The sequence below is a fragment of the Sinocyclocheilus grahami genome, unplaced genomic scaffold, assembly GCF_001515645.1.
Source record: "Sinocyclocheilus grahami isolate Dianchi unplaced genomic scaffold, SAMN03320097.WGS_v1.1 scaffold105.1, whole genome shotgun sequence".
Taxonomy (NCBI): Eukaryota; Metazoa; Chordata; class Actinopteri; order Cypriniformes; family Cyprinidae; genus Sinocyclocheilus; species Sinocyclocheilus grahami.
The window spans coordinates 139,688-163,900 of NW_015505284.1; the positions used below are offsets into that span (position 1 = coordinate 139,688).

Consider the following 24,213-nt stretch of genomic DNA (forward strand, 5'->3'; position numbering starts at 1 on the left):
TTATTCTCCACCGAGATTTCAAAACAAGGGTCTAAAAATAAAGTCTGTGCTAAGTCTCTCATCAGTGAAGACATCACTGATGTCGTCGTGCAGCTCTGAGTTTCAGCCCACAGATTCAACATGCAGAAGGATTGTCAGCATGTGTTGGGGTTCAGTGTATATTTGCAAAATATTTGCATTTCAGAAAATTTGAATTGGGCATGGAACTTGCTTCACATTTAAACGAAGTGTTAACCGAAATATGAAAAAAAAATTCACCATTTACTCTGTAGAGAGTGCAGTCACGACAAGTTTGCCATCAGGGATGGCAAATCCCATCGTTCTTGGGTGTCCCATGACTGCATATTATATTATCATCTGTCTTACAAGTATGTGTTGCAGAGGTATCATTCTTTATTATCAAAGAAGGAAAGAAAACATTTTCTGTGCAGTAATATTTTATTTCAACTATACATGCCGTGTTAAAAAAAGTCAACAAAAATATTCTTAAACAATGACTGTAATTATTTACACTTTCACAGTACAGCTTTACAATATCTACACATTAAAATATTCCAGAAAGGAAAAGCTGTATTTCAACTGCCAATGTTTGCACAGTATTAAAAATAAAAGGTAGATCAGTCTGGTTTCTTTGCACGTAGAGTATTGACTGAGTAAAGGCTTGAAGTCAGATTGCAGATTTATATTGCAATATACAAGGCAGCTCAACACAGGACAACTTGAACCAGAGCACAGGATCAACTCTCTCTCCTTTAATAAAACTGATCTTTAGCAGGTGATGATGCACCAGCCTCCGCTCAGCTGCTCTAATACAATCAGAACATGTAAACAAACATGAAGCTTTGGGATTGAACAGGCAAGTTTCCCCTCAATATACTGAAATTCCCAAGTAATTTCAAACAAACTGTGAGTCTCTAATCATAGATGACCCACTATAAAAGCACATCTTGATTTGACCCCATTAAATATTGTGAAATATTGTGAGCTGAGAGTTAGGTGATTAGGAGTTAGGTTACATTTTAGATTCATAATACATTCATTGCATGGCCTCTCATCGTCGCAAATTAGCACCTTCCAGAAATGCATAAAAATAAAATGGCAATAAGAAAATGGCCAAGCAATTATTATAATTTTTCCCCTAAATCTAATTTCTATAAAAGAAAGTTCATTCTGAAGGTCCAGCCATATCATGGTCTCCCCATCCAGGGCCGTAGTCACTGCAAATACTGAGGGGACTCCAAATTTTCAGATTACTGGTCAATCATTATGGGGTTTGCAATGACAGATTCCTAAAATTTCACCCACTGCCTGCTCATATCCAACCAAAAATTATTTGTCTATGATGAAATGTCCAAAACTAAACTGTAAAATTAAATATATAGTGAAATGTCCAAAACCAAACTGTGCTCTCATGACTTTAATAAGGCACACAAATACACTGATCCAGGTAAACTTGCCTTGAAAATATCCACACTTAAATAGTTGAATATTTACAATAACGCTATCACTGGCACGACTCTGCAAGACACACTGGTAGGTATTGCAGTGATTGTACACTTATAGTGAGTATGCAATTGAGGCCTCTGTTCTTTTAAACAAGCAAAGTGAAGCGTAACTCTCAGATAGGGTCTAGTATGGAGCTGAGGTTGGGTTTTGCCACAGAGTTGAGTAGTGGTATATAGTAAGGAATGTGCTGTTTGCAGTTTTTTGTAATACTTTGCCCAGGAACCAAAAAGCAAGCTCTCTGAAATGGTGTAAACCGCAAGGAACATTCAAGAATGTAAAAGGAGACAAAAATCGTCTTGAACATCACAGACCCAACAGCAGTGCTTGCTTGGCATGTGAGAAAGGAGAGAGGTTGATCAATGATCTGCCTTACGTCATAGTTGAAAGTTGACTTTATGGGATTACAGGATTCCCAGTGATTTTCTGGAACTATAAATGAACAAAGAGAACATTGTACATTTGACCAGCGTGATCCTGTGCTGAACCTGTGGGTTTAAAAGCTTAACACACAGAACTACTGCATGAAATGTCACACTGGAGTCTGTTAAACATTGTCATCGTCTACACTTAGCAGCACAAATGTTGAGGGCACTTTTACCCTGTGAGTTTTAAAATCAGTAGTCCAAGCAGGAGCCCTGGACATTTCTTTTGCACACAGAAATGATTAATTAATATCTGAACTTCTGTGTCCAAACACATCTGATGTTAATGCACAATAAATGGGATTTAGTTTTATGACAGTGATGACTCAAGCTTGTTCTCATTTTACTGAAAAAAACATGGTCAATGAATGCACACTGGTTAGCCCCAGAGACTAATCAAACACAGACACACAAAATGTCCCTTTCACTCTGCCTGTCTTCTGGAGAGAAATCCAAGCAAGAATATCATATTTTCCAAACAGTCTAACAAATACAGTTCACATTGACAGTGAGAACAGTGCATAGGAAAGCATATGCTGCCCGATCGCCGCAGCAACTATGCAGCTGCTTTATGCTGCATGTCAGCTGTGACCCATGACCTCAGGCGTCCCTGCCGCCTTAAAGATCAGAATCCGTCACCTGCCACTTAAGCGTGACAGAACAACGCCATTGAGAACTAGCACAACTACCCGAAACAGAAGCTCTGCCATCTGATTCATTTCCCTTCACAGGGAACGGAGACTGGCATGCCATATCTCTGTGGGCCAAACGCTTTTACTCCCACTGTCCATTCATCGAGTAAGATCCTGCTAAGCATTTCAGTAGCTATACTTGTTCACTGCCCTCATTTGTGCAGTCTGTGGTGCAAAGCCATTGGGTTTGGGGGGCACATCGGGCTTTAACGATGCTGTCCGTTTGATGGATGTTCGTGGTAAAGATCCATGCCCACTGTAGCTGCTCTGCCTGGATACGGAAGGTGTCATAGCCATTGGTACACCATGAGAGTCTAGTCTAGTGGGTGGACTAGGAGTTGGTGGCATGTACCCACCTCTGTTCATACTAGGTTGCCGGGACACTATGGCCCCGCTAGGTGAGTGCAGCCCTTTGGGCGGCGAGGATATGGAGTGTCGCTGGGATGAGCTGCGGTGATACCGCTGTCTCTCGAGAGTTCCCATCTGCCCTGTGGGCGATGTTGGTGTAGTCGGCACATCCAGTCTCTTGGTCGGGCTATTCCTGGGCAGAGAGGAAGAGGGAGAGTACAAGGAGGCCTCTCGGCTTGGGACTTTGGGGGGAAGCTCTGTTGGGCTTACAATGGGTTCCAGCATCAGGTGCTGTCGGGATTTTGGCATCTCCACCATGATGGCCTTTGGGTTGCTATCATTCAGGTGCTTCAAGAGGTCGTTCAGGGTGTTCCTGGCATCCACAGTGCGCCGCTGGTCTTTACGGCCAGACTTGGAACCATGTTGATCACTATTCTGGATCTTTTCTGCTTGAGGCCCGTCAGGAGTATTGAAGGATGCCCTGCTCTCATGTGTGGCATTGGGCAATACTACGGCACTGGGGATGTGGGGGTTGCTGATGGTAGAATGGGGAGGGGGACTGGAGGGAAGGTACTGCGGGCTCTTGGGTGGCCCATCTTTGCAGGAGCCACTTATCTTTCCGTGAGCTCTCTCCCATTGGTTCTTAATTGGCTGAAGGCTCTTCTGTTGAAGCACAGGTGTGGACTCGGGTGTAGGCAGTGCTGCTAGTTCTGGTGGCTGTCCGCTCAAGAGTATTGTCTTTGTGTCTCCGGTGGTTGGCACCTCCCTCCCATTGCTCAACAGGTTGGTGTAAAGTTTGGGAGTATCCATATTGGGTTGGTACTCTTTCACAGGACTGTCAAACAGACCGTTGAGCTTGGCAAAGCTGCCAGTGGAATCAGTGCAGGACTGTGCTGACTCTGCATCTTTTTGGATCTTGCGTGGAGTGCGAAGGAAGGCATCTCTATAGCAGTAAACGACCATGCCAGCGATGAATGCACCGAGCAGAAATGCAGCTAACACACAGGAGATAAGGATATTCATGTGCACCATCTGGTTAGATTCACCTGCTTGTATTTCCCACACACCTGCAACACAGATAGCCAAATACCATGTTAACACACTTACACAGTTGATCACAGAATAGCTCTCTCTTAAAGCAAAAAGTCCTTTCCTCCCCCCGAAAAGGATGCTTAAAAATTTGGTGTGAATCAAAGCATACAACTGTTATTTCCAGCATATTAAAAGCTTTTTAAAGAAATCTAATTAGCATTCAGAAAATACAATGAGATATCCTGTTATTATATTAGTGAAGGAGGCAAATTAGTAAAGTAGTGTGGTGGAGCATTTTATTGCACATGGGTTGCAGTATCAGGTGAGTTAGTATGTTGTTGATTTACATGAGAGTTTTCCCAAAGAGAATTAAGCCCGCTGCTTTCGTCTAGCACCCGGGGGTGAGTGTTGTTAGTGTCCGCATATATTCGAAAGAGTTAGTTGGTGAATAATGTTGCTTGAAAGGTGATTAAAAGTGTTGCTTAGTGGCAAGGCCTTTGGAAGTTTCCCTAAAACTAAAAACCAAGGGCAGAGAAAGAAAAAGACGAAAGAAGATAAAGATGTAGCCATTTAAGTCAGATTGAACAAAAAATGTCATAGAAAATGCATTAAATGAAAATATATAGAAAATAAAGTTAAACATGGAGGACAAATCATAGTAACAAAATATTTTTAAAAGTAGGGAAAATAATAATAAAAAGCTTTATACGCTGATGGAATCTAAGTATAGCTGCTTGTATCATCTCTATATACTTCAAGACAACAAGGCATTGTGCTGACCTGAAAGTTTTCAAGAGCACTTGCACTAGGAGTCTGCATCCCTACTTTGCAAATGTAGTGTGACTGACTGCAGAATTGCTTATCATGCCATTTTGGTAAGGAATGGGCTGCTATCAGAGATGTTTGCACTCTCTCAGTAGACTAGCAGCACTAATAGCAGCTATTACCCAGAATTCCATGCAGCAGTGCTGAGCGCTCTGGTCAAGGCCTTACCCTCCAGCACACCTGGTATATGCTCAATAGAATGTGAAGTGGCTGGGTCATCGTGGAGCACAAATTTCCGTGAGCCAAAGAGTTGGGGTATCTGAGTGGGGATGGTTTGGGGTGATTGTATGTGTTCAGAGGTCACGGGCACTGTGACTGACGATGATGGCAACTCCATGTCTGTAGCGACAAACAAACTGTTATAGAATCGGAGCCCATGATAGGCGCAACGTAACGATCGGGGTTAGTACATACTGACAGAACTGTCATACGTCAGTTTATTCGATTCATTGAGGTTAATTTTTAGAGATTGATTCTGATGTTTTAAACCATTACAGGAAAGTAATGACTGTGCAGAGTCTCAGGTAAGGAAAATTTCAGCCTGAGAGGAGGGAAAGGATGAAGATTATCTCTAATAGAATTAGGAGACAACAATATATTCCAGTGAGATGATAAGGTGGAGGCAACACATATCCATGCAAGAACGAAAGAATGAATGGATGAAATGATGGACAAGCTGGTGCTGAGAGATCAGGTGCCTCTCAATGATAATGGTGATAATATGATGAAAAGCACAGGAATAAGGGTAGGTGCAGCAGTAGAGGTGAAAAGAAAGGGAGAAAGATGAACTCAATGAATGAATCCAGTGCAGTACAGGAAACTAACCAGAGGTTGGGTCGCCATATGATTTGAAATCTGGCGCTGATGTAGTGGCCAAAAATTCTAAAAGAATTAAAGGAACAGGAAATCAGCATAAAATAACAAAAATAAAAGTTTGAAATTATAAAAACGCTAAAACTGTCTTTATTAAATTACAAAAGAATAAAAACTGTTTGTTTTCCTCTGGTTTACACTGTATCGCTCTTTCACTTTCTGTAATGTTAAGGCCTACACAACGTATGTGTGAGTGTTTAATTGTCAGAGGAATTAGTATGATGTTTGTGTGATATGTGTTAATTTCCATCTGCTGAGAGTGTGAGGGGGTAATTGACGTCACAACTACTAACTAATTTTTTTGAAAAGGGGCACGTGTTGATGAGCTCACCATGACAATCGCCGAGGTGAGCTATGTTGCCGTATTCAACATCTTGCTCATAACCAGTTCTGCAAAACAGGAAAAAGAGTAATAAGATAATGAGTTTGTACAAAGAATGTAAATTTTGGGCAACATAATTAATATGCATGCTTTTGCCTGTTATTTTTTAAAAACAACATGCATCAAAACATAAAATGTGTATTTTATAAAGAATAAAAGTAGAAAAGATAATTGTTAAGAGAGAATCTAGCTCTGCTTTGTAGGGTATCAGTTGCAGTGACAATTATTCAGTTTAGTGTTCTCAGTATATCCTCCTTGCATTTTCTAGGTAAATTTGAATATTTTTGTGATTGACTTACTGTATAGCTGCAGGAATACGCTCACAAGCTCCATGTGACATCCAGCCGCAGTAGGGGTCTCTAGAAGCAATACAAGACCTGCAACACAAAAACAAATGTTTATAACTACACAATATGGAAAACGATCACACCACACAATGGTTAAGGAGGTTTCATGCTGTTTAGACTACAAAAATGAAATATATTTTAATTTTTTTTAATTTGATTTTGATTTTGCTGCCTGTATGAAAAGAGCTGCATTCAGGACTCACTTTTGACAGGAACTGTGTCGTTCACAGCGGCTGAGTGGTATTCTGACCACACAGCTGGAAAAGGACACATAGAGTGTGTGGGTGTCTTTATCTAGGTGGAAAGACAGAATTCGCCGATCGTCCTCATTGCTGGATAAACACCTGGGAGAAAAACAGAACAGAGGGAGGGAGACAGTGAAGAACAGATAAATCATGTTATCGGATCTATCCGTCAGTCACTGCTTTCTTCAGTCACATACTTCAGCAGAAAGAGAACAAAACAAAACACTGACGAGGGAAAGTGAAAACCTTTCGCTTTCACATTAAACAGATCTCATCTCATCTCAAAGGATCCAAAACTTTCATTCAGGTCATAAAAGGATAATTTGGGAGTAATTTCTGGGTAAATAGCCAAGACTGCTTCATAAAATGATTGTGTCTACAAATAAGTTTCCCACAATTTCAACACAAAGAGAATGCCTTTAGAGACTGATCATGAGATAATTATAGGTTGAAAAACATACTTGGCTTGATTGAAAATGTCAATCTCCTCCAGTAGGATGGTGTCATTCAAAGACAGTGGGGATGTCTTGGCCAGAACCTTTAGCATGATGCCTGCCTCAGAGCCAATGAAAACTACTGTGTAATTCTTATGGGGTCCTGCGGTGTTATCAACGGCGAGTGTCGTGAGCCTGTACCTACAAAGATGAAGGAAAAACACTTGAGTACAAGGCCGCTTTTCAGTTACAAGGAGACGCCTAATTTACAACAGCTTAACTTGAGCTGACAAAGGACAAAACATGTTGAAACGTGACACAACTATCAAGACCTGAAGTAGTTAAATTAGGTGTGCCAGTTGTTTAGAACGTGAAACCAACGCTCTTTGCTGGGAGGGTTATAAAATGTTTACCCGATACTTTTTTAACAACTGACACTGGGTTTAGATGGCAAACTGCTCAGTTTGTTGTTACGTAATTTTATGTTTTATGTAAGAATCCGTGCTAGTATTAAATTTCTTTCTGACGGATATCAACAATTTTTTCTGATTATACAGATAAACCAAAGAGAGCTGGTGGCTTTTCCTGTCAAAGTGGGCAGACTGTGCTTTTTGTCAAATATCTTGGTTGCAACAAATCCTGTGAGATTGTCAGATCAAGGTTTTTCAGACTGTGCTGAATGATGGCACTGTGCCCGTACCTGACTCTTGTTTTGGTGAACCACGGTTCATCTCCAATGGAGGGGACTGAGGCGTCCATGAGAGGGTGTGACTTGATGAACTGAAGGGTCTCGTCTGGAAACTCGATGGAGGTTTTGTAAGACTCTGCTGAACCGTGTCCCGCACAGCAGCCGGGTCTGAAAAGACAAAACGCACACACATGCAGTTCCGGTTGAGGGAAAGAGGGCAAAGAGCCTTGTGCCACATGCCTGTAAATCTATACCCGCCTCCATATGGCCACTGCACACACAGGTTAAATATGCAGCATGTTCAATTATCTCTTGTTAATTATTAATCTCACAATGATTAGCCCGTCATGCACTAGTGCGTGCACCAACCTGGGCTTGGGCAGCTTATCCTCTGGAAATGGCGTCCACACTGAATCTGGCGTCTTTTGCTCTTTGAAACGGCCACGGAATGCTTTCTCAATGTCTGCCATGGAGAACGCACACACCGCGGAACCAGGGATACTAAATAAATCAGAAACAGCGGCGTTAGTGCTATTAAGTCTGTTTCTATGTGGAGTTTTTCTGGAAAGGATTGTGACGAGCTTTACCTGTTCAACTGGGTGGTGAAAACTCCAACCACAGAAGGCACCCCATTAATGTCGATGATGTCCGTAATAGCCTGAAGTACGTCAAAGTAGAAAAACGATTCTCCAGGAACAGAACAGTTTAGGCGAGCCTTAACAAAAGATGTCCAGTGTTTTTCCAGCACCCGCTGAGACCCTCCCATGTCATTTCTACAGATCCGAGCCACTCTGGAGTAAACCGCCTGCAGCGAGAGAAAAATAGCAGGAGAAACTCAGCATCGCTCTCTAAATAATAGAACTATCTCCCCGACCGCTAAGTCGAATCTAAATATACGCAAGAATTTTTTTTTTCTCTTAGATAGAACAAAACTGCAATGTGCTAGAGGGCTTGAATTAACACCATGTAACAATCTTAATAATTCACTACTGTAAAACCTGCTCTCAATGCAGGTGTTGACTGAAATATTAACTAAACTTAAATATTCATTAGTTTGTGGTACAAAGTCGTTATATGTGCCAATTTAAAGCAAATCCTGAGGCAACGGATGCTATATTGACCCTCTGGGACAAACACTCATCTCTAAATAAAATCCTATGAATACTACATTAACATACAAATCAGAACTACATCATTACAGTTAAGATACCACGGTATTACCATCTGATAACATTACTATACCGTGGTACCACCACATTACTTTTTTGTGTGTGTTTTGTGAAATTTAGCACCCGTAGCAATGTTAGCATTGCACAATTCATAGCAAGTCATACCTTTCCCAAGTTGTTGTGCTCGGCTGCGATTTCTCTGAAAAAAAAGTAGACAAAATCCCCATAATCCACGGCATGGAGAAAATGTGGCTCTGGAAGAGAAAAAGAGTGAAGCATTAGCATCTCCGCCGCTGACCCCAAGTAAAATTTTGATGCGTTTTTGTTGGCTGAGTGTATGGTTAAGTGTTGACCTAGATTGTGCCACAGGAAGCTGGATTTTACATCAACACGCACCATTTTCTTTCTCCATCACTGACCCACTTTAAGGTATGGTTACAGGTTATACGTCAGCTGTGTACTGGGTTCAGCAAGGTTAACAAAGTGTGTATATGAAGCAGACAAGCAAGAATTTCTGTACCTTTTAACCACTTGGAGTCATACTTGATGGTGCGAAGGGCAGAACCGTCTCCCATGCTGCGATAAATCACAGCATCGCTGGCCAGGAAGTCTGCCACGGTTGCTGAGTACAGCTTACCATCTATGACATAAATACGTGAGCTTAAAACACACTTTATCTTCATTACATAATTATATACAACTCAAGGATTATACTTGGAGCTCAACACACGTCTCAGAACACAAAAGGCTTATTCACACTCTGGTTTTTCACTCATAAATGCATGATATTTCATAACACTTTTTGCTTTTTAACTTCCTTGTTCCTGCTATTTTATATGGTCCAGGTACTAAAATATAAACAATCGTTCTGTCATAATACTACTACTAATAATAATTTCTTGTTTCAAGCATGAATCTAGTTAAATTTAGTGAGTGTAATGCTTTAAAAAATATTTAGAAATTTGAACTGGAGGTTTTTTGCAGTGCGTGGCCTGTACAGACTCATTCAGATGCACACGTGACATCACAGCGTGTTAATTCTCGCCAGGTTGTGCCGTTCCTGTCTGTATACTAACAGAGCTGGCGTGAAGACAGGACGTTCTCGCGACTTCTGATTAATGCTCAACATAAGTCTCGGCTCTCATTGGAGTGTTAATTTTATCCAAAACCTTTAAAATTCATGGCAAAGTTATTCATCATCCTCCTCATTATCCTGACAGCTCTCATACCAGCAAACAGGGCAACGTTCGTCTGCTTGGCGTCAAACGGGCATCGGGCCAAACCGCTGATCTCTTCCCCATCAAACTCCAAGTTATCCAACTAAATAAGAGAGGGAAATAGATAGAATATATAGAGATCCAGAGTTCTTATCTTCATTGTACTGTAACCTGCTCCACATTAACCAGTCACTTATTAAAAGCAAAACAACAGGCAGACAGTCACGTAGCCCTAACAGTGTGACCTACCCTGTAGTAACGGCACATAGGATTGAAACCATTTGTTCCGCAGATGAACACAAGATCATCGTTTCTAGGAACCAGGACTTTAATGAAATTATGGCACTCGTCCTGAAAGGAAGACAAGACAGTGAGATTGATGGTTGCTTTAGTGCTGTAAATACTACAAAACCAGCGACGGCTGATTTATGCTGAAAAGGTAGAGGACTCACTCTGTGCTTTCCCTTCATGGCGCACGTCTCCCTGTCCGCCTGTCCCGACCGCCACGTTAGCTTCTGTGACATCACACACCATCACCATTAGACACAGTTTCCCACACTCTTAAACATTAACAATGTGCTACACCATGGGCAGGGAAAGAAAGACAGAAACAGAAACCTAGCGATTTACAGAAAGTGCTTCGATGACTGGAATTGGAACTTAGATTAACAAGAGATAGTTTTTATCACCTGGCGTGCCTCAATGGGACAAGAGCACTTTGGTCATAAATTAATTTACTGTGAACCCACCCTGTATGGGATGATCTCGTTCCTGTAGGACTCTCTCAGACTCACTAAATACACCTGGTCCCTGTGAGAGAGAGAGAGAGAGAGAGAGAGAGAGCGAGAGAGAGAGCAAGAGAGAGAGAGAGAGAGAGACAGAGAGACAGAGAGAGAGACAGTTTTCACACAAATTACTACTCATAGTTCTACTGTTCATCAAACAGCTCATCTGAACAGGTCCAACGGTCGAAGATCTCGCTTCCACATCCTGTGCTGACTTACCTGCCCGCGATGAAAAGCGTATCGTGTATCTTGGTCATGAGCTGAAAGTCCAGTCTGTGCTGAGATTCGTTGCCAGAGGGGCGTCCACGAAACACGGGGTACTGTCGTGCATCTGTGGAACAAACAGATGCACCGTTATTCAGTATTAGCGTCAACAGAGATCAATGTTGGTATTGATCGACTGCGGCAACTGCATGTTAAACTGCCCTGAAGAAAGACTTTGCTAAAGTAATGAATGCAGGTCCTGCATTGACGTTCAGACACTGCACTGTCAGCATGCTGGAGTGTTTTCTCACTGCAGAGCACAGCAGCGCTAATGCAATGACTTTATATGTGCATGTCTTCTTACAGAGAACATGGCAATATTTGTATTGTGTGCCCAAGTGTAATTTTGTTAAATTATGCAAAAAGTGTCACTGTTTTGTGCAATACAGAACATGCAAACTGAAATTTTCCCTTTTGCATGTATATCCACTAGCCATTGTTTATGGGAAACGTGATGCACTAGTGAGAGTATAAAAAGTGTGCTTCATGGCAGTTTACTTTCTAAAAGCCTGCAGTCCCAAAAGTGCCCTTAGTACAAGAAACACCAGTATGTTTTTTTTCTTCTTTTTGATAAAGATCCTATGTAGATGGGGGCAACTCAGAAACAGTCTGGTTCTTACAGTGTCGGTCCACAACGTCTAAAGGGATGTTGTCCTCGGGAAAGCTCACAGCCTCCAGATGGGATGCCACCAGCAGCAGTAGCAGCAGCAGGTCAATCGTCAGTTCTCGCCACCCCATCGCTGGCACAGAGGGCACACACCTCCTGTACTGCACTTATGTAGATGTTACCTGCAACACACACAAACACATGCAGACGTCAACATACATCAGCCACTATTTTTAACTACTTGCTCTTGTGTTTTTGTGCATGACCTCCATCAGGATTTGCACTCCCAACAATTCATTTAGTGTGTGTGTATTTGGCAGCCAATACCCATGATTGAAAATCTGTCCATGAGAGGAAGGTCAAAAAACAGACAAAGAGGGAGTGGAAAGCGAGCGCTTAAGACACCACAAACGTGAACGCTGTTATCAGCTAGCTCTGATGCACATGTACACTGTATTTTAGAATGGAATTTGTGCACTATTAAATGTGCATGTGTGTTTGGGCTGAGTACTATGATTGGGAGTGTGTTTGCTGTGCCTGGCACAGAAGTCTTGAAATGGACATCCAAATAGGAAGATTTTCAGAGTGCTTTGGTTGGGGTCGTGTCCTGGAGAGACAATCATCTGTGCATATTAATGAGCAGTGTAAAGTCAAATATTTATAAAGCTACAAATTATTCATGCCAGCAAAGCCCGAACGGATATAAACAATTTACATGGAGACAACAAACAGCTTGGCAGAAAGAGAGAGAGTGAGTGAGTGAGTCAGGCCTCAACCACTTCCTGAGCACATCTCGCCACACATGCTCACTTTCAGTATTGACATTTTTGCAATTAGCAGCCCTGCGCACCTGCTCCCATGCTGTAATATGCATATGCTGCCTGTACCACCCTGCTATTATTGATTAGCTGTGGATTGATCAGCTCTCCATTGATCGGCTGAATGGGGGATGTGACCTAGGAAAATTCTCCTTATGAAATACGATCCACAGTCCTTCAAGGAAGGGAGGTTCTCCGCTTATCTGTTGCCATAATGGATCTTCATTTCTACAGGCTGACTGCAAGGGATTCTGGGCTATCGTGCTTTGTTTGGATCAATAGAAATTACTCTTTCTCTGGCAATTTCTTATATGGGATGAGAGAAAAGGTTGATGATTTGAGAAGACGAAGTTATGAAAAGAGATGGAGAGACAAAAGACGAGCTTAGAAACAAAGACAAGAAAATATAAAGGAAAAAGGGAAGGAAAAAGGCTAGATGAGACAAGGTGAAACAATAAAAGGTGAAGATGAGGAAAAAGGAAACAAGAGGTGTTAAGACAAGCATAAAAGACAAGATGAGATGAAAAGGAGCGACAAGACGAGGCAAGATTTGAAGCAAGGAGAGGAGCTGAGAAAATGATGAGAATAGAACGTATGAGACAAGAAGTGAAGAAAAGAAGAGAAATGACGAGATGAGAAAAGAAAGGGTCGAGAGGAGACAAGAGGAGCAGAGACAAATAGTATAGATGAGGACAGACCAGATAAGATAAGTAGAAAAGAGAGACAAGACAAGACCAGAGACAGGATAGGAAGGAAAAAAGACAAGATGAGGCAAGAATTGAAGAAAAGAGAGGAAAGGAGAGGACATGAGACATAAAAAGAAAACAGAAAAAAGAAAACAAGAGAAGATGAGACAAGAAAGAGAAAAGAAAGGGGCAAGATGATAAAAATGAGACAAGATAAGCGGAGACAAGACAAAATAGTACAGATAAGATGAGAAGGACACACCAGATTACATGAGAGACAACAAGGGAAGAAAAGGAGAGGCAAGATGAGAGACAAGATGAATACAGAACAGATTATATTAAAAAAAGAGAAGAAAAAGAAAAGAAAGATGAGACAAGGTGAGAAAAGACAAGGCAACACAGAAACAGGACAAACAAGATGAGGAAGACACAATGTATGCGACAAGCATGAGAGATAATATGAGATAAAAAGAGAAGGATCAAGACGAGACAAGATGAGAAAAGGAGAGACCAGAAGACGAGAGGAATGAAGATGAAGTTGCCCTTGCCCATGTGAGCTTGAGCGATTAAAAGCTTTAATGTTTGGACACCCAGTGGAAGTCAAAGGTCAAGGGGTCAAAAAATGTGTCTATCATAACAGAGTTACAAATGAATTTCTTTTCCCAAGCTCATCCTTGATCCGTACAGAAGTGCACACATCAGCAGAACGGCGCTCTCGGAGGGGTCGGGAAACACCGTATGGATTAAGCGATGTGTACAAGAGGAGCCCCAGTTTAATACAGCACTGAGAGTCTAATCACAGCTTCACAGTGCCATATCATTTCCTCTGCCTGTATATTACTTCAAGAAATAAAGAAGGATATTTCCAGCACCCTGAAACATATTCATTGTCAATGACAGAAATTCCTCACAAGCTCTAATCATTATTTATAGAAACACAACAGGGAGTTACGCAGACACGCTACAATACCACAACTATTCCGGCATACGAAAAACACCAGGCTCAGGCAAAGAGAGCGAGGGAAACCTAATGCAAAACAGAAACAAAGAACATACAAAGGTCTGCCGGCTTGAATTTCTTTTCAATATACAGTGAGCGCAACGTGTTTTCTATTGAATTTCTTGGTTTGGTTTTCCATTCTTGCCCTCCAGTGTATGAGCCTGGACAGGCCCTGCGTTGAGAGAGGCGACTAGTCACGCAACCTGTTAGTGTTTAGCTGCTCCCCGGCTACTCTCATTACAGCCGCTCTCCGTGCGACGCAATCGCACACTCGTTGATGTTTTTGGCTGCGTTTCCCGGGATGCTGGCATGCCGCTTGTGTTGGCAGGTCATTCTAGTAAGATTGCCTGCAGCAGATCCACCCAGCGCCCACCCACGAGAGTCCAGCTGCAGGAAATGCGAGAGTGAAGGCCAAAAGAACAAAGCCGGTCAGTGACGTTCTGTGGCTTCAGTTAACCTTGTGAAATAAACACTCCCCAATGGTGCACCTGATGTGCTAAGGTTAGCTTCATGAATCCTGATACAGGAGAGAATTATGTCACTTAACCGAGGAGTTGCATTTCACAATCACTTTGCTTTGGTTTAACATGAACCCTGCAGGTCTGCCTGAGGCCTGACACTGAGAAAGAAGGTGAAAGAATAAATCAACAGAAGCTGTAAAATAGGGATGGCGAGTATGATGATATAACACACAATGGCAAAAATGTGCAAGCTGCTAGAGAATCTATACCGAGGCAGATATATACAAGCAGATATCAGTGCTCAGGAGTGCTTTACAATATTTACACATAAGAGAAAAAGAAGAAACCTGGAAAAATGTGATAATACAGTGAAGGGACGTGTACCAAACATGTATTTACGTGTATAACTAGTTATTAAGGGTATTTGTTAAGCACAACACAAAACAGAGTTTAATCATTTATGATTGGCAATCAACTTTGCCAGGTATCTGCATAAAAAAAAAAAAATAATAATAATAATTTGTTGTCACACGTGTGCATATTTTGCATTGCACTGTGGTATTGTCAGAATTTTGAGTCTGAACTATAATGTTTACTGTTTTTCATTTCAAAAGGTATTGTATAAAATCTAACAAAAACGTATATAAGTATAATAAATATACTTAAAACGATTCATATGTAATATAGAAAACTAACATGCAGTCACAGGTTTGCATGTATCAGCTATTTTACACTGATCTGTGGCACTGTGGCTCATTATATCAAAATTTTGAGTCTGAACTATTTGTCTGATAAAGTATCAGTTTAATAAAATAAAATGTACTATTCTTTATGAATAATTATATATTTTGGTTTGTGTCCAAATATAACATTTCTATAAATTAATACATAAATAATAATCAAGTCAGTTAAGTATCTTTTGTTTGTAATGTATATAAGTAACTGGATTATGCACATTTAAAAAATATATATAAATATATATAATAACTATATTACTATGTAGTATGTACACAGTATTTATAGATAGTATTTTTTATAAATAATAACTATAATTACATGTATAGTTAGTTATAGTTATTATATATTTAAAAAACGATATTATTTAGTAATATAATTATTTAGTAATAAAATTAAGATATTGGTAAAACTGTCATAAGATATTGGTCATACTGCCCACTAAACCGGCAAAATGATCTTGAAAAATGGGCCCTCGTATCTGTTTTCACAACTCAGCAGTTGTGATGTGTGTGGTTTCAGAGAGACTCACGCTGAGATTAGAGCTCTCCCACACAAGAGCACTGAAATCATAAAGTTGTTTACAGTAGGATTACAGCTGAGGAGTCACAACTTGTTACTCCACAGCTGTAAGACGGGTCACTGCCCCACCTGTGCATACTCCCCACCCCCACTCTCCCAAAGCCATCTCCTGCAGGTGTGTGTGTGTGTGTGTGTGTGTGTGTGTTAAGGGAACAATAGAGAGTTCAGGGTCCGTTCACTCTGGGCCAGTGAGGAGACTTCCATGCTTTAAAGGTTAAATCAGTTACTCAAGCCTGACCGAGGCTGAACACAAGACAGCAGGACTGGCGTGGGCTTAGTGGACACAATGTGGCCAGCTGTTGTGATTGACTTTATTCACACACCCACATGAAAAGTGCTGAGGCTGCTTCACGGTGAAGTTTCAGCAGAGGTAGATGTTATCTGGCACTCTCTGAAAGAGGGTTGACAGGTTCAGCAGAGATAAGAGAAAACACAGGGGGGCCGTGCACTCTTGTGGTTTGCATTTATAGTATTTCTAAGAGATGAACCTCTTAAACTTGTTGTCACACATTAATGAAGGACAAACTAACAAAAGCTTGCCTTAGGAGAACAGCATATCTCATTAACTACCATATGGTCAAACAGCGAGAAATGGTTAGAGAAGAGCATGCAGGGAGTGTTGTAATACGGAGTCGAAACCATTTAACCAATTAAAAATCAGCTACAGGGTGAAATCACTATTATAAATGACCAGCACCCTTCTGAGGTCACAATAGAAGTTGTAAGACTAACTTGATATACAGTACATCCACACAAGCTATTCCTCTACATGTAAAAAAAAGCCTGTGTTTTTCTGTCATTGTGGACATCCATTTAAATTGACTTGTGTTTATACTAAGCAAATTCTATTTTCTATCCCTGACCCCCAAACCTAACCCTCACAAAACTGTTTTTCTGCATTTTAATGAAGACATTATTTAATTTGTTTATTAAGTTGTTTTCCTCCTGGGGAACGTAAGATGCTTCACACAGTGTAGGTGATTTCAGGTTTTACTGTCCTTTTGGGGACATGCGGTTCTCATGATCTAAACAAAAGCTCAGCACAAACATGTTTTAGTTGTTATCTTATGTTTTATGTATTTGTTCTACATTTGTTGCTTGCTGTTATCAGTTGTGAATTACCATGTTTCACATACAATGGGTGGACTGAGGTTATGGCATTTCTTCATGTTTTGAAGAAAATTAAAATTGATGTACAACAGATGTACAGAATTTAAACGTATGTTTTCTATTTGTCTTACAACCTCAAATATGGTAGCCTATGAATTTGTGAAATATAAAATCATTTTAAATACATGTTACCTCGGTCTCCCCTAGCCTACTTCATATTTTGCACTCAGTATTTGCCAACATTCTGCGCGTACTCAGAACCAAACGAGATAACTGTGCAATTTCTTCCTTAGCGACTCATTCACTCATTAGTTCATTCATTCTTCTGATGGCTGCCACTCCACGTAAAAACTCTTTTCGTTTCATTTGCTACGTGCGTGTTTTTCACAGCGCATCTTGGATGTCACTCAACAGTTTCTCTGTGGCCGATTCAGCCCAGATGAACAGCATAAAGCATCTTCAAACTAAACCTTCTCCGCTCGGAACCGGACCTGAACTCCGTCTCTGAACAGAGCATGTGAATCAAAGCGTTCAAGCCGAGGCGTGACGAATCTCTAAGAGTTGCAGTAAATGCATAAATACAACAGAAGAGTGTTGAGTCGGTAATGGCTTCTGCTGGGAAATTGATTGTGTTAATGCATGACCGTGGGCTCCAAAACCCACTTTACACAACAACGGCAACACACTCTCTTCTCCCTCCCTCTACCTCGGACCACATTCTACAGGCAGTAGAGATATTATTTTGTTGCTCAAGAGATCGTATCAGTTTAAATTGTATGATGCAACTCCTAGGCAAATCTGCCTTGTTCTACTACTATGCGAACTTGGATCCCTCATCATTACGGGACAGGAGGGGTCTGAAGTGCATTAAGATAGGCTACATCTGTTCCGCCCATTGTCAGAAATTAACTGACATTGATTTTCAGGGGCATTTATTACCTTTATGAGGGCGTTTTCCCCTCAAATGAATCACAAGCAATGCCAAATATTTCAAATGAATTAACTAATTGAAATTGACACTAAAGTGTATGAATACAAGTATTTCATAATATTTCTATTATTTATCTTTCAATTGTTATGTAAAAAACACTGTAAGAGCATGTTGCCCCCGTATTTTGATTATCTGTGGTATTTTAACCCAAAGTCCGAGTTCATTCCGTATCTTGTGCCATATCCCCGTTTAATTATAGCCTATGTAAGAAGAAACGATACAATTGAGGAATCAAATGCTTGAATCAGTTTCCCAAATTGAGTTGTTTAAATCCCGTTTTTCGTTTTTTTTTTCCATTTATATTATGATAGTAGTATCAAGAAGAAACATTATACAAACAGTATTTTGTATTATTTCCCCCCTTTCAATCGAATAACACAAGCAACAGGATGCGACAGTACACTCTTAAAAATAAAGGTGCTTTTGTCTAAATGGTTCCATAAAGAACCTTTAACATCTGGAGAACCTTTCTGTTTCACAAAAGGTTCTTCGTGGCGAAAGAAGGTTCTTCAGATTATAAAAAGGTAAGAAAGAGATGTAAGTGTACACTCTTAAAAATAAAGGTGCTTCAAAAGGTTCTTCACAGCGATGCCATTGAAGAACCATTTTTGGTTCCACAAAGACCCATTAAGTCAAAGGTTATTTAAAGAATCATCTCTTTCTTACCTTTTTATAATCTGAAGAACCTTCTTTCGCCACAAATAACCTTTTGTGAAACAGAAAGGTTCTTCAGATGTTGAAGGTTCTTTATGGAACCATTTAGACAAAAAGGTTCTTCTATGGCATCGTGAAGCACCTTTATTTTTAAGAGTGCAAGGCACTGCTTTTCTCTCATTAATAATGCCAAATACAATCAGTTACTTTTATCCAAGCGCTTCCATCCGTGTTGAGTTAACAGTCCAAATGCAGAAAAAAAGTTGCGGTCCAACAAAATGCTACATTGCTCCAACATCTGTGTGACAACAAAGTATACAAAGGAAAACAGAAATCCTACCTGAATGTTCTCCAAAAACGAGCATGTAGACTACGATACCCTCTCCGCGTTATATTCCAAAATGTTTTACGCTATTAAATCCAGTGAAGATCAGACAGCATGTGTGCAGCTCGATCCATAATGCCAGAAGATTCCCATGTGATTGTTTTATCCGAACCACGCAAAACAATTCCCAGAGCCCGTGGGGTTCGTCCAGCTCGTCCCCGGGATAAAGCTTTGTGATCTTCAAAAGCTCACCGATCAAATAGCACCAAGACCCTCCCTCTCCTCTAGTACCATCCCCCCGTCATTCACCAAACCAAACTAATACAACCCAAACCAAATAAAACTAAGTAATTACCTCAAGAGATCTACTCTTCAGAATGAAGAACTTTAGCGCGTGCGTCAGTCCGCTTTTAAACAATCCGAATCGGTGTGAACGGGTATCAGGGAGAATAAAAATAGAAAGTTGCGGTCCAACAAAATGCTACATTTTACTCCAACATCTGTGTGACAACAAAGTATACAAAGGAAAACAGAAATCCTACCTGAATGTTCTCCAAAAACGAGCATGTAGACTACGATACCCTCTCCGCGTTATATTCCAAAATGTTTTAAGCTATTAAATCCAGTGAAGATCAGACAGCATGTGTGCAGCTCGATCCATAATGCCAGAAGATTCCCATGTGATTGTTTTATCCGAACCACGCAAAACAATTCCCAGAGCCCGTGGGGTTCGTCCAGCTCGTCCCCGGGATAAAGCTTTGTGATCTTCAAAAGCTCACCGATCAAATAGCACCAAGACCCTCCCTCTCCTCTAGTACCATCCCCCCGTCATTCACCAAACCAAACTAATACAACCCAAACCAAATAAAACTAAGTAATTACCTCAAGAGATCTACTCTTCAGAATGAAGAACTTTAGCGCGTGCGTCAGTCCGCTTTTAAACAATCCGAATCGGTGTGAACGGGTATCAGGGAGAATAAAAATAGCTCCAGTTCTATTTTTGCGCTGCACCTAGAGTACTTCTGATGTTTTGGAAATCTTTTTTCTTTTCGCTTCTTTTCCTTTTCCCCATTTTTTATCGGCTCAGACGCTCGTTACGCGGCATTTTCTCTATTAAATCAACTCACCTCATCTGAATCCGTGATTCTCTTTACGCGATTTGGATCGCAACAACTCTGAGTCAAGCTTGATGTGTCTCTCTCCGTTCTGAGCGGGGAAAAACAAACTAATGCATGGCAAATGGTGTAACCCGATCCATCCCGAGTCCATCCATCAGCAGAGCCAACCACAACCTAGCCTAGAAACGGATCCCTCCCCATTCCCTCTCTCTATCCCTCGCTCTCTCTACTCCCTCTATCCACTCCAGCGCTAGTAGATGTGGTTTTTGGCTGCTTTCCCTTCCTCGGCTGTTTTTTCTTTCTCCTGCCAGAGTGTGAGACCTTTATTGTCTGTATATGTGTATCTATTTATGTATAAAGATATGTATATAATATTTATTAATGCAGTTGCAGTGTAAACACTTTTTAACACACCAATAAAGTGTCTTAAATCTCTTGTGTGTATGCGAGAGGCCCTCACATCTTGGTGACCCTGAGGGGCCCCCCTCTCTTTCCAGTCCCTTCCCCCAGCAGTAAGCTGCTTGTTAAATCTTTTCCACAGAACTGTTTTGGGAAGGGAGGACAACGAACCACACTCCTTGGAACTGCTCTTTGGAAGGAAATCTTGACTTTCAGCTTGAGGCGAAAAAGGAAAGGAGCGAATAGAATTTATTTTGACACAGTGCTCCCATGCATTTTCACCGTCAACCTTTCAGAACCGTTTTCAATAATGAAGGCCTGCATAGAAAACGTTCTCTTAATCTGTACGTTAAACGCAGCTGCGATCGAAGTTTTCAAAGTTTATTGCTTGCATGTGCATGTCTGCACAAATGAAATTCAAGTTTGCAGTATATGTGGTCAAGTATGTTTCGTAATGTTTGTTGATAAATTAAATATTAACGTAAGCTGCTGTATGAATTAGTTACAGATTTACTTTAGGCTGTATTGTGTACGAGTGTGAACATTAACACATACGAGCTGATAGTGAAACAAAGAACGGTGCAGAGTGTTAGAGGATTTGGCAGCTGTGCAGAGACACTGCAGTCGACAGTATTTAGTATTGTGGTTCTTATAAGTGCGTACATGTTGCTGTGAAATGCACACAAGCATCTAAAAGTCAATATTATCTCTGCTCTCAGCAGTCGCTAAATCCCTCTTCGCTGCAATCGGAGTAGATATAATGATTAGAACATTAAATGCAAATATAACTGGAGAAGCAACTCAGAATGCCATCACATCCTGCAGGTAACTGGACAGACACACATTGTACATACAGGTAATAGTTTTAGAATTTGTTCCACTGACCTAGTTGAGTCTGCTGTTAATAAACTCATCAGCACAGGTGAAGACGTGACAGGGAAATAGAGCAGGTAGAGGAAATTGAAAAGTGAAAGTTTTATGTCCTAAAACCTCCCAAATTATGTTTTGTTATTCAGAGGTTGTTCTTTCATAAACTCATGAGACATAATCGAGATCTCAGTTACGATTCATTAAAGTTTCAACTTTATTTCAAATGTTTCTACCAAAATTTCTTAAGAGAAATATTCATAATCAATTGTGGACATACATTAGTAAAGAGCTATAGCCTAAATTGAATGTTCACATTTGACTTGTAATCACAGACTGTTATCCTTGCAAATCTGAGCATTTGAGTGATTATTGAGATCTCTTCAGAAACTCCAGGTGACACACATGTGGTTCTTTTTCTAAAAAGAATCACTAGAAAGAGACATAGGCTAAGATCAAAAGACAAAATCTCCATTTAATTACATTATTTAAAAAAGGAGATTTTTCTTCCAAATGGGCATAGCCTTCAATACTGCATAATCATGCTAATCAAATGATTAATCTATACATCAAAGTAAAAAAAACAGCAATTTTTTTATTTTCTTAAGCTGTAAAAGCTAGATTAAATGCATGCAGAGGCTTAATAAAGTCGGGGGTCGAGAGGTTGGGGCAGTGATAACACCTGACCCTTCCCCTATACATCTTCGCAATTACATACATGCATAAGCACACACTCACACACTTGTGACACACACCTCTCTATTATCACCCTCAGTACTGTTCGTTAGCATGTGAATGTTCAGTAGGAAGGCAGAACGACTTCTAAACTACTTGCTACTGGTCTGCCATTGTCTACTGTATGTGTGAGATTGACGGCAGAGGGGCAGAGGTGGGCACTCCCAGCCTCTTGAGAGCTTTGCGGGGGGTGTAGGGTGAAGGGTTAGCCAGCAGACCTCTGCAGCCTATCCACTCTCACTGCTCAGCCTGATTTAGTACCGTCCAGCCCCCACAGATGGCACAGAGAGACACACACAGAGAGACAAGGCCGTGGAAGTGCAACACTTGTGTGACAAATGGAGCCCAGACCAGCATCATGCCACAGACACGCTCTTAATCGGGCAGTGTGTGTGTGTGCATGTGTGTGTGCATGTGTGTGTGCGTGAGGGTCTGGAGCCTCTGAGTCCGACTGCTTGACACCTAGACTGCATAACTCGCTCTGTCATAATGTCATGCTGAATTTCTGTGCAATACTGTTTAGAATAATTCATTTGGACAGTTTCATATTTCCAAGGGAAATGTCCATCAGTACAAAAATTAAATACTCCAGATAAATTTGATTTTGAATAAAAATTGGTATAGTTCTTTGGCAGAAAGGGCAGTTTTTTTATGTCTAATCATGAAAGCTACTGTGACCCATGGTGTATTCTACGCTCAATTCCATCATGCAAAGTAATTTTTTGTCACAACCTGTTGGTGAAATCGCGTGCTTAGAGGGTGTGTTATTTGCGTTGAAGATTATGATTCAGTGATTTAATGTTCATCTTTCTGAGAGAGTGAGAGACTAAACCAGGCTCGGACAAGCCCGACCCCTCCTGCTACTGAGACCAACTGCTCTGACATGTAAACCTTCAAAACACTTCACACAGCTGAACACAATAAATGGTCCATAATTACACTCCTCTGCAGACGACGAGTCTTCCTTTATTTCTTTCTTTGGATAGTCACTTCCTAGAGAGTATGTAGAGAGCAGATGTGATAAAAGTATTACTTCATAATTTATTTAAACACAGTTTTTGTCTGTGCCGTATTTTTGTCTATTTCCTACAGTACATTACTGTAAAAAGACAGACAGATAGATATATAGATAGACACAGTTAGAAATTAAGAAAGAAAGACAGACGGACACATACAGACAGACGGACGGATGGATAGATAGATAGATAGATAGATAGACATGGTTGGATGGACGGACGGACGGACGGACGGACGGATAGATAGATAGATAGATAGATAGATAGATAGATAGATAGATAGATAGATAGATAGATAGATAGATAGATAGATAGATAGATAGATAGACATGGCTTGACGGACGGACAGACAGATAGATAGATATGGTTGAATGGATGGATGGACGGACACAGATGGATGGATGGACGGACGGAATTGATAGATAGATAGATAGATAGATAGATAGATAGATAGATAGATAGATAGATAGATCGATAGATAGATAGATAGATACGGTTGAAAGGAACGGACACAGACAGACAGACAGATAGATAGACAGACAGTCTGTCTCAGTGGGTGGTTCAGTGTTGCCAGCAGTTTTAATCTTACGACATGAATATTGGCCAATAAAAGTAAGGATGAATGTTTTTGTTCTGATTACACATTGATGTAAACATAGATAGATAGATAGATAGATCGATAGATAGATCGATAGATAGATCGATAGATAGATCGATAGATAGATCGATAGATAGATCGATAGATAGATCGATAGATAGATCGATAGATAGATCGATAGATAGATAGATAGATACGGTTGAAAGGAACGGACACAGACAGACAGACAGATAGATAGACAGACAGTCTGTCTCAGTGGGTGGTTCAGTGTTGCCAGCAGTT

General features: G+C 40.7%; 1 protein-coding gene across 6 annotated transcripts; it reads right to left on the reverse strand.

Annotated features, from left to right (window-relative positions):
* Nucleotides 1-419: 419 nt before the first annotated feature.
* Nucleotides 420-20,420, reverse strand: LOC107588527 (semaphorin-6D-like). 6 transcript variants are annotated; one of them, XM_016276657.1, is made up of 19 exons: nucleotides 20,326-20,420; nucleotides 11,850-12,018; nucleotides 11,185-11,296; nucleotides 10,930-10,990; nucleotides 10,633-10,695; nucleotides 10,430-10,531; nucleotides 10,193-10,283; nucleotides 9,484-9,603; nucleotides 9,129-9,217; nucleotides 8,382-8,599; nucleotides 8,164-8,295; nucleotides 7,807-7,962; nucleotides 7,134-7,307; nucleotides 6,631-6,771; nucleotides 6,380-6,457; nucleotides 6,030-6,088; nucleotides 5,651-5,707; nucleotides 5,006-5,164; nucleotides 420-4,035 (listed from the first exon to the last, which is right to left on the reverse strand). In XM_016276657.1, the coding sequence occupies exons 2-19, from the start codon at nucleotides 11,965-11,967 to the stop codon at nucleotides 2,747-2,749; spliced, it is 3,219 nt and encodes a 1,072-aa protein (XP_016132143.1). In that variant the 5' UTR covers nucleotides 11,968-12,018; nucleotides 20,326-20,420; the 3' UTR covers nucleotides 420-2,746. The 6 variants fall into 6 exon arrangements, with proteins under 6 accessions (XP_016132143.1, XP_016132141.1, XP_016132142.1 ...); XM_016276655.1 differs by having other exon boundaries at nucleotides 4,994-5,164; XM_016276656.1 differs by lacking the exon at nucleotides 20,326-20,420 and adding an exon at nucleotides 19,214-19,628 and having other exon boundaries at nucleotides 4,994-5,164.
* Between the last annotated feature and the right edge of the window lie 3,793 nt (nucleotides 20,421-24,213).

What these genes read in the sequence shown, in the direction of transcription:
- LOC107588527 (XM_016276655.1), bottom strand. Translation starts at nt 11,967, where the DNA reads ATGGGGTGGCGAGAACTGACGATTGACCTGCTGCTGCTACTGCTGCTG. An exon ending in CGTATTCCTGCAGCTATACA is followed by an intron (nt 6,089 to 6,379) that starts GTAAGTCAATCA and finishes CCTGTTTTGCAG; the next exon opens with AACTGGTTATGAGCAAGATG. An exon ending in ATATGGCGACCCAACCTCTG is followed by an intron (nt 5,165 to 5,650) that starts GTTAGTTTCCTG and finishes TTGTCGCTACAG; the next exon opens with ACATGGAGTTGCCATCATCG.